Source organism: Thermobia domestica, chromosome 2 (genome assembly GCF_964235325.1).
Source record: "Thermobia domestica chromosome 2, izTheDome1.hap1.1, whole genome shotgun sequence".
Taxonomy (NCBI): domain Eukaryota; kingdom Metazoa; phylum Arthropoda; class Insecta; order Zygentoma; family Lepismatidae; genus Thermobia; species Thermobia domestica.
Window position 1 is genome coordinate 63,592,579 of NC_137455.1, and position 10,302 is coordinate 63,602,880.

The 10,302-nt window shown below is 34.6% G+C and overlaps 1 protein-coding gene across 1 annotated transcript; it reads right to left on the reverse strand.

Annotated features, from left to right (window-relative positions):
- Window positions 1-2,854: 2,854 nt before the first annotated feature.
- LOC145679043 (putative glutamate receptor) lies at window positions 2,855-4,426 on the reverse strand. The gene has a single exon (XM_081749643.1). The coding sequence runs from the start codon at window positions 4,424-4,426 to the stop codon at window positions 2,855-2,857; it is 1,572 nt and encodes a 523-aa protein (XP_081605769.1).
- Window positions 4,427-10,302: the final 5,876 nt, after the last annotated feature.

A 10,302-nucleotide genomic window follows, 5' to 3' on the forward strand; every position in this document is an offset into this window, starting at 1 on the left:
ATCATCATCGCCGTCTCCTTTAGCCTACATAGCATAACCGTGGGACGTAAAACTCAAAGATTTCATTTCATTCTGCAGGCTGCGATACAATATCGCTAGGTAAATTTGATCATGAGTGAAAGGCATTGTTAAATACTACAGAAGTGTCATTTGAGCTTTTTCTTGTTAAACTACTCTTACAATGGTCACATCCTCATGAGATATAACGCTGAATTCATCTTAGTTTCTTCAGTGAAATATATTTCGTTTGTTAGACTGATAGCAAGTCATTCGAATATTACCCATAACCACACAATACTCACTATTGGTAAAATTGATTCAGATATCTGTTCAACTCAGATATAACAGAGTAAAAACCTAAGATATTATGCAAAAAAATAATAATTAAAGAATTGAAAGAAACATAAATAATCTACAGCAGTGGATATTCTAAGTTTATCTACCTAACTGTGCATGTGTGTGACGAATCAAGTGAAATAATAGAAGTAAAGACTCTGGCCTGAGTACCTTATAAATAGTAATGGAATACTGTTTTAAATACATAAGGAACATATTTTATTTTGAAAATCATGTTATAGTAAGTTTGCATTATAGCAAAGTTAACGAGAAACATTAATATTGGCAGCTAATTATAGATATAAAATTTAAGTCATTCATTTTATACCATTTTATAGTTGTATGAAGATAGTGTAGCATATAACCTTAACAAAATATGTTTTATGTTACATACGGCGCAACTAAATTTGTATGCTTTTACATTCTCTATTTCTGACTTCTGTGGCTCAAGGTTCTTTCCATCAATAGTGTTTTCAACTGTTTCAAAATTATAAAATTATAACTTAGGCAAAATAAAGATGAGATCATATGAAGAGGAAGTTCTACATATCATCGTTCTTGTAGGAATCATAGGGGTAGCTGATATTACAATCACTGCCGGTGGCTTTTATAAGTTGAAGTATATGTAATATAAAAGACATATGAGGTTGTAATGTGATATTACGCCTTCAATTACCTATTTTGTAGGCATATACCTTGTTGTGCAAAACTATACTTCAAGTCCATGTAAATATGATGCTTAAGTAAGTTATATAAAAGTGAAATGAGCGGAAAACGTCAACACCTCTTTGTAAGAGAGATCATTTCACTCTAGCGGAAGCATAGCTATCAAATTTTATACTAAGTGTTCTTTAAAATTATGAAAACAATGTAGCACAGCACATATTTCTCATATGTCTTCGTCTATATCTAATAAAGAAATCCAGATACTTATAAGATTCACATCGCTACGTGCGTAGTAACCACATAACAAAATTTCAATAATTATATAATGTAATCCTTGTGTATTAACATGAAAAACATAGCATAGGAGATGCCATGGTGTACCTTAGAGATCCCAATTAAAAATAAGTAATTATTAATGTTTAGTACAGAATTTTATACAGATACATTTCAAAACAATACTTTATTGCTTTTCACTCTAACTCAGACTGTCATCTTCAACATCACAGACATCATCGTCATCCAAGAAATACTTGACGACCTAGTCTTCAGATAACAGGTGCAACTACAACCCAGAAATCAAATCATATCATCTTCTTGCGACTGTTGCTTTAGCCCTTTAAAACTAGCTACTTTGTTATTCGCAATCTGTTCAAAAATGCAAGCAGATTTGAAGATATCTATTGCTTTAAACAGTAACATTAGGACGAAAGGAACAATGTCACAAACAATATAGCGCAATGTAAGAATACTTTTTCCTTACTACACATCCAACTTTTTACTTTATTATGTCAGTAATGAAGTAATTTTGAGAAACAATATATTAGCAGCTTCTACAGCGTGCCCCATAAAAAAGCAGGAAATTTGGATTTTCTACAATAAGAGCGATTGTATGTGCAATAATGTGTGTTATGTGCATTCGTATAATTTTGTGCTGTAGAGACGAGATATGCACCCAGATGTTCCAAGAAATTAACACAGTTATGGGTGATCACGAATAGCAACAAGACGGTGCGAAGGCCCATACAGCAATCGGTACTGTGACATGGAGAAGAATTAATACTCCTGACTTCATCGAACCTAACGACTGGCCGTCTAAAAGTTCAGATCTCAACGTGATGGATTATTGCATTTGGGGTATACTGCTACAGAAGGTTCAAGAACACAGGAGAGAAATCACAAACATTGATGGCCTGAAAGCTGTACTGACAGACGCCTGGAACAACGTTACACTTCAAACTATCCAGAATGCCACCGGAAATTGGTTACGTCGTCTACGCCGCTGTGTGGAACCCGAAGGGAATCATTTTGAGCACTTACATTGATTACGAACATTCATGTGACAGAGGCGGTAAAATATGAATGAATATATGTGTGTCCACCTCATATTACAGAATCTACAATAAATTTCCTGTTTTTCTTTTGTAGGGCACCCTGTACCATCTGTTGAGCATTATGTAAATACTAATTTTTTCGTTTAGTAAAAAGAAACAAAATAGAAAATTAATTGATTATTTACGTGGCTATTACTTTGGAGTCCTTTTACCACCCAGTGGTAAACAATCATTTTTACATAACAACAGAACAACAGGAATTGACACTTTGTGCCTTGTGCAGAGTCGTTTGACGAGTGATGAGTGCCATACCAAAGAGGTCGACTAACATATGTTTCCTGCAGTTGTCAGGCCTTTAGTATGACGCTAATCATACGTCAAAACGATTCTGAATAAGGCGGTTTGTGTTCAATATATTAAACACAAACAGAGGAGAAATTACAAGAACAGTCTTTTAGATACTCATGTTCATTTAAGATATATAAGGACCCCACGGTAATACACAAGAGTTAAACATCAAGTTATATGTTTCTTTTAGTCGAAAGGAAATAACTAGTAGTCTTTGTAGCTTTCCTTGTACAGAATCCGACAATGATTTCACAAATACAACTAATACATGAAATGATAACCCCACTAATAAATAAAATAAACGTTCCATACAAATGTTCCATTTTAATATCAACATAAGGATGGTCATTTCTGCTGTGTGACAGTACCAACGAAAATTTCTTTGGCATATTGTACGAGAAAATTTGTTTGTCCCAGTGAATTAATATACCTGTATCCCGAAACCACATAAATATACTATTTAACTTTGATACCATTGGTGACCCACGTTTTAAGATTGTACTGCAATAATATATCATGGCATCTTCTCTCATTATATGTAACATTCTGAATGAATCCTCTGTTAAGAAATCTGCATTCGTAAAAGCACCTGAGTGCAACCTTTCCACTAGAACACCCGCTTTACCTTGTCTAACATCATTGTTTAGAACTTGCATATTCTTGTAATAAACATAACGGTGTTTGATTTTTTGAATAGAATGGTCCATTGCTTCCTCAAAATATGTGGTCCAACTCAAATCATCAACTGCCCATTTCAAATGCGAAACAGCAAATTCCTCAAGAGTGTTTATAGGTTTCGAGAAATGAGGTATAGTAAGAAATGATACTAGATTCGAATTGTATGCTGTAATAACAAGTGTTGAGGTAATTAACGACCAGTTTACCAAATGGTGTATTGAAGCACGATGAGGCCGTGGTATAGGAATACCAACAAGGATACTAATACTGTTTAGAAATGCATAATTAATGCTATTATAACGGGTTGTAGATTTATGAGGAATTAATCTGTGTTCCAAATACGCAAACACACGGAGCAAAGCCATTGTCATAAGCATGTTTAACACCACCAATAGCCAAAGCAAATTTTCAAATGGTAAGAAGGAGTACCACAAGTATGATATTCGTCTAGGTTTGGGTACAAGAAATGTAATTCCAGACTGCAAGTAAGGTGTTGTTACGTGAAATCTTTCATGGGTAAAAGCATTGTTAAATATCCCAGCAATACCAATCTGTGCTTTACCATGTAGAACCGTTCCACGAAGTCCTGTAACAGTTCCATCATCATGAATCACAACTCCGAATCCGTCCTTAGCAATTTCAACATCCAAAGTGAAATTATACTTTCTCGAAGCTTCTTCAAGAGCTCTGATTTCAATACCATCGTAAGACTGTCCACTCACAAAACAATAAGGAGGATAATTCAAAATAGCTACGTGAATGCGTATTCCTTGCAAGTTCTTGAACTTATCTTCAAAGAGATCTGTGTACTTATCAAAATTAGTACTGCTCCATGTGGCTAGAACAACGAAAGATCCCGGAGTTAGATTATTCTCTATTGAATGAGTTAATACGTTAAACGTCGTTGAGCTGTCCGTCTGAGTATGTGTTTTTTCCACCACTATCAACTCAGGAGCTATAAACTTAAATTTCTCATAAATACTCCACTTTTTATTGTTATTGTTTGTAGAGAAGAATACATATTTGTTGTGTCTGCTGTTGGTACAATTCACAAAAGAGTCATACATACTTTCAGAAATATTGAAGTAATCACTGTTAATTACTATGTACTGTTGGCAATTTTCTGGAAGTAATTTAATTAAAAGACTTTTCCTTCTTTCCAAATTTTCATTAGAAATATATTGCATAACAACCAAAGGAACTTTTAATATTTTGTTCACAGTTACGTAAATATCGTCAAGATTTTCACTGGTATCTCCGAAAATGATGAATACACATCCTTCATTTGAGAAATATCTTCTAGCAATGTTAGTCAATAAATCTACTGTATAGTTAGGACACATCAATCTTCTCAGTACAGTTTGAAGCAATGCTGATGAAGTTTGTATGATCATAAATGTTAGGAACAGGTATTTAAAGTTTTCCCTCATTAGGATGTGTTTATCTCTGGAAGAAAAAGGAAAAGACAGTTAATACTCTATACATATTGCCAACAGTCCCAGTTAATATTTTACACTATCACCGTCTTATCAGTTCACTTTACACTACATGTCTACTACTTTTTATCTGATGCATTTCCAGTTCCAAGTGCAAGAATATACAGTGCGTTTCACGAATAACACTAACACCCGTCTCCTGAAGAAACCAAAGCAGAAAGAAACATGAAACATTTTGTAACCTTCAAGGGACATAAAAGACATTATGCTGATAAAGAGAATCCCCTAAGAGGGGGACTTAATGAATTTACGTTATAACTATAAAATTTTAAATACGAACCCCAACCGTGTTGTACCTCGTTTGAAAGCTAATGACGTGTAGATATCAATTCTGGAAATTGCTTGTCGCTATCGCGTCTCTGTTTATCATGGCGGCCATCCGTCAGTATGGTCGAAGTACTCGTAGTTAACACTCGTAACCCTCTTAGGCCCCCTCATCGGGGATTTTCCTTATAAACATAATACTGTCTTTTATGTCCTTTGAAGGTTACAAAAGGTTTCATGTTTCTATCTGCCTTGGTTTCTTCAGGAGACGGGCCTTAGTGTTATTCGTGGAATGCACTGTATATAATTAGTAGAAGTACATACTTAGAAAATAATTTATTTTTATGTTTGGAATACAAGAATTCAAATCCGCCACTTTTGCAGGTCAAATTCGCCCTTTTTAATATCCAAATATCGCAACAGTAATCAAGAGCACAGGGTAGAAATATACATGTAAAAGATGAGACAATGCTGCGATGGATGATAGGGGTGACGAGAAAGATGAGGATCTGGAATTACTGTATTTTGGCAGAGGAACAGTTAAACTAGGATTCAGAGAATAAGGCTCGAGTAAGTGAAGAAAAGAGATGAATACTACGTGATAAAGAAAGTTGATAAATTGCAGATGAAGGGAAAGTGGAGAAAAGGAAGGCTCAAAATACGATGGAAATGCTGGGTTGAAGAGAATTAGACGGGAAGGGAATGAAAGAAGGAAGAGACAAGAAATAGATGAGTATGGAGAAACAGAATAAAAGAAGGAAAAATCGATTTAATATAGACATGGGATTAAATTACTGAGAAGAAGAAAGATTATTAAATAACTATATATATACTTACAATAAAGTAATTAGAAGAATCCACCTCGAGAACTAATACGTTTAGAATCCAGTGAGACATTGACGTTATTTTGTCGATTTCAGAACGATAAATCACTGATAAAGATTAACATTAACCTGGGTTTACTTTGCGATTTTAGTAATAAGAAAAAAGGATGTCAATATTATGCAAAAGAAAATATTGTGATCGACAAAAGTAGTTTCATTTATTACTAACGATAGGAAAACATGACAATAGGAACAACAGGAAACATTTATAATGAATGAGAAATCAATGTATTCATGAAATTCTGTGTCCATTAAAAAATATTACTCGCATACCCAAAAGCATTAGCAACCTACATAACAAATAAAGAAAAGAAGCAAAATTGTATAAATCACTGTGAGGGAAAACCATTGCAACAGGAAGTCGTACATTCCCATTGACTTGGTATTGAACAAAAAAGAAAAATAGTCACTAATGTCCCCATTAAACCTTTAGTCAATTATTTAATCTACCCACTAGCAAAAGTCCATTACATAATGTCCATTACATAAAGTCCATTACATTATAATAGCAAAATCAAGACACATAAACAGTGACGAAGTCTCAAAAGCTTTTAAAAAATGCTAATACGAGGTGCGTTCGGAAAGTAACCTCCGATTGGTCACTGTGCGTGAAGTACTAGGGGCAGCACTACCATCTTTCCATGGTAGGTCAGTCTGTATCCATCCGTGGTATAATGAAGGTTGTCTAATCATTAGTTCCACTTTTGTGGCGTCCCAAAATAAATAGAAAACCTCGCCAAGTGCGAGCGGTTGTACGTTTCCTTACCACAAAACAATATATACGGCAGCAGCTATTCATCGGGAACTTCGTGCCGTATATGGACTAAGTGTGATGAGTGAAAGAGTTAATCGTGAATGGGTTCGTTCATTTAAAAGTGGACGAACCAACATTCATGACGAAGACAGCAGAGTCAGGTCATCATTGGTCCCTGATAAACTCGTTCAGAAAATTGACGAACTTAGTGAAAATTAATGTTTCACAATTTCAGAGCTGTCCGATGAATTTCCACAAATTTCAAGGATTGTGTTATATGACGTAGTGACACAGCTTCAAGGCACAGGCGGGAAATTTTTATGTTGATGGAATTTCTAAGCTAGCGCAGAGATATTATAAGTGCTTGAATGTGTTATGGGAACAATGTTGAAAAACGGAGCAAAGAAGTATTTTTCAGATATATATATATATATATATATATATATATATATATATATATATATATATATATAAAATAAATTCTTGTTATTTACTTTGATGTTTCTTTTTTTTAACCAATCGAAGGTTACTTTCCGAACTGCCCTCGTGTTATTTCACAGAAAAATGCTAGTTTCCAAAGGCTTTACTGTAATCAAAATAAAACTAATGGCATCGTGCATGGCAGAAGCGAAATACCTTTACTTTTTATTTTGAATAACTTTAAACGTGAATTATCGCGAGAAAGTCTCTAATCTTGAGTATTTTTACACACACACACACACACACACACATATATATATATATATATATATATATATATATATATATATATTACATTTACAATCGGGTGAGAAGTTGAGAGAGAAGATCACTCTCTTATTATTGACCCATTTTAAGTTGAAGCACCCGATATGACTCAGAATTCTCACAAAACTTTACGCCATATTCATCCAAAATCGAATGATTTTATTTTGCGAATGCTATTCTAGAATATAATCTTAAGGGAGAAATGGATAAAGTAACATAAAATTTGGTGTAGTTCGTGCAAATGAATGAAAACAAGGCAGCAGAGGTGCCCTACACTTACACACGGAACAGAATGTTGCATTGTGTGACGTCAGCGTGATCATCGCACCGAATGGGTCTGCTCCTCTAACACGAAACGGTTGAATGAAAGAGACGAGACACAGTGTTTCAGTTAGAGAGCTATTAAAATAAAGAGCATAAGTCTAAAATAAATATAAAAAAGGTTGTATAAAAAAAGTAATGAGACGCCAAGTTTGTATCGGACTCCAGTTCGACAACCTGAATTGGCCTTATACTTAATAACCTACATAGTGCTAGCTACCCCCAATAGTGCTCGCAGTGACTAATCTTAATATGGCTTGAACTGCTATTCGCTCCTTCGGATTTAGGCTTACTATCCTGAAAAGAAAACAAGCCTTGGCTAATTTAACCAACTTTCTGTTCTTTCGTTCAATGTAAGTGGAAAAATTAGTGACTAATAAACAAAAGTGGAACCAAAAAATATAAAGATTTTATGTAATAGTGAAATGTAAAACGCAAAATATCGAACTTAATATTTGTACAGACAACGACAAAAGTTATTTCCGTTTAATGAAATTAGTTTCGTAACTAACTTCAGAATGCAAGGACAATTTGAGTATAATTTTCAGCAAATTAAAAGAAATGTTTTCTGTACGTTCCAGCCATTTCCAGCCGCACCATCGTTATGCCCCCCTCCTTCAAAAAATAACCAAACGGAGAGATCTTTTTGTCGCTGACTGCACAAGGTATTGTTTCCTTGCAAAAACTTAACATTATTTATTCCAAAACAGAGAATGGTTTTTGCATAGTAGAGAATAGCGCACATTTGGCATAGGGGTGTCGTTTGGGAATGTGCAGGGGGCAAATGTCGTGAAACTCTTACCGTTAGAGAATGTTGGCCCCTCCCTCAGGTAAAACCTGAAACGACGCTGTTATTATAGCGATGTAAGCTTCTTGAAATCTTGAAATTCGTTGCTCTGGGGGTTCTGGCAGTACGATAATGCACTATTCTTCATTTTAGAAATTCATACGTAGGGATGCGCACGAGACGAGTCGAGACAGGATTTTTCTGACAAAATTCGAGTCGAAACACTGCTCTTTCAATAGAGAAATATACATTTTTCGAGTCGAGACACCACTTTTACAGCACATTTTCGAGACGAGACAGCCACAAATCTTGTCTCGTGCGCATCCCTATTCATAAGAGTCTCAAAGACATGCTAGAATATTGCAAAGGAACTTTGTTTCATGCGAGCTGAGGTAGCTAAATAGAAAAGTACATATATTCCTTTCGGTATGTGGATCCCTACTTTGATCCCAGGTCAGGGCACGTTTTTTTGGGATGAAAAAACACCGTGTGTAACGATATTCTCGGGGTTCTCTCGTTTCCTCATTTCATAATTTCATAAATTATCATCATTACCGTTTTCCTTAACCTTGTTATATAATAGTGAGGGGTAAAACTAGGAATTTCATTTCATTTTATTTATTCTGTACTGTCAAAATATAATCAGAGGGAAATAAGTAATCACTAGCTTTGGTGATTGGTGAGCCTACAGAAGTTGAATTCGCAATGAGATTACCCAAAACAATGTTTAAAACTCGATTTCTTCCGGTGTTTCAATAACGAAACAAAAGATCGGTGTTCACTTTTGCTAAACTAAATCAGTTTCGACAACGGAAATTCTTGTTTTGATTTTGAAGTTTAAAATAGATATTACTGAAGTAGTTGACTTAATTAGACAACAAAGTGTGTGCTCAGAGGAGAAATGCTTGCTGCATATATATTTCGGTATTTCTTTCGGCTGTGCCATGAAAAGGAAGAGCTGGGTACAATTTTTGAATTATCATTCAGAATTTCTCTTAATATATAAGCAATTTGTTTAATTTCATAAAATATTTGTTTGAAAGGTGATGTAAATCAAACGTAGGATATGACATCATAAGTTTAGGAATTCCAAAAATGGAACACCAAGCTCAAGTGGGAGTATGCATTAGCAGTATTCTCTATTGAAGGATCTAGTATTTTGAGCAAGTTTACATTGAACTTAGGACTTTTTATATATAATTAAACATATACAGAATTGACCCAACATGTTTCACCCTCATTTCTATCAGTCTGCTGGACATACTACACAATTGAAAGAGTTACAGTTTGAGACATTTCTCGTAAGTTCACGAAGAAAAAAAAATCAAGAACTTGAAAACTCGATCAGCTGATTAGTTAAATAAACTTGTATATGGAAACTTTGGCTCTGTAGGTCAATGTCAGGGTTTTGAGATTCGTTTGTTCTAAGCGATTAAAACGCCATCTATCTTTTCTAATCGGCTCATACCTATTGCGTTTCCATTAGATTGGAATATGAGGTAAGCAGAAATAGGAGCCTAGAAATTGTGTCCGTTAAATTGATAATTAGTTAAATGTGATTTCGGTATAGTTTTTGGGTATTAGTGCTCCTACTCCAAAGGTAGCCGGAATTATGTTATAAATTTATGTAAAGTGCCAACGATATATGACTCGTCAGAAAATTGTAAGTATAAATTTTAATCTATTTTTT

Excerpts from the sequence above, each read along its gene's own strand:
- LOC145679043 (XM_081749643.1), bottom strand. The coding sequence starts at position 4,426 with ATGTATGACTCTTTTGTGAATTGTACCAACAGCAGACACAACAAATAT.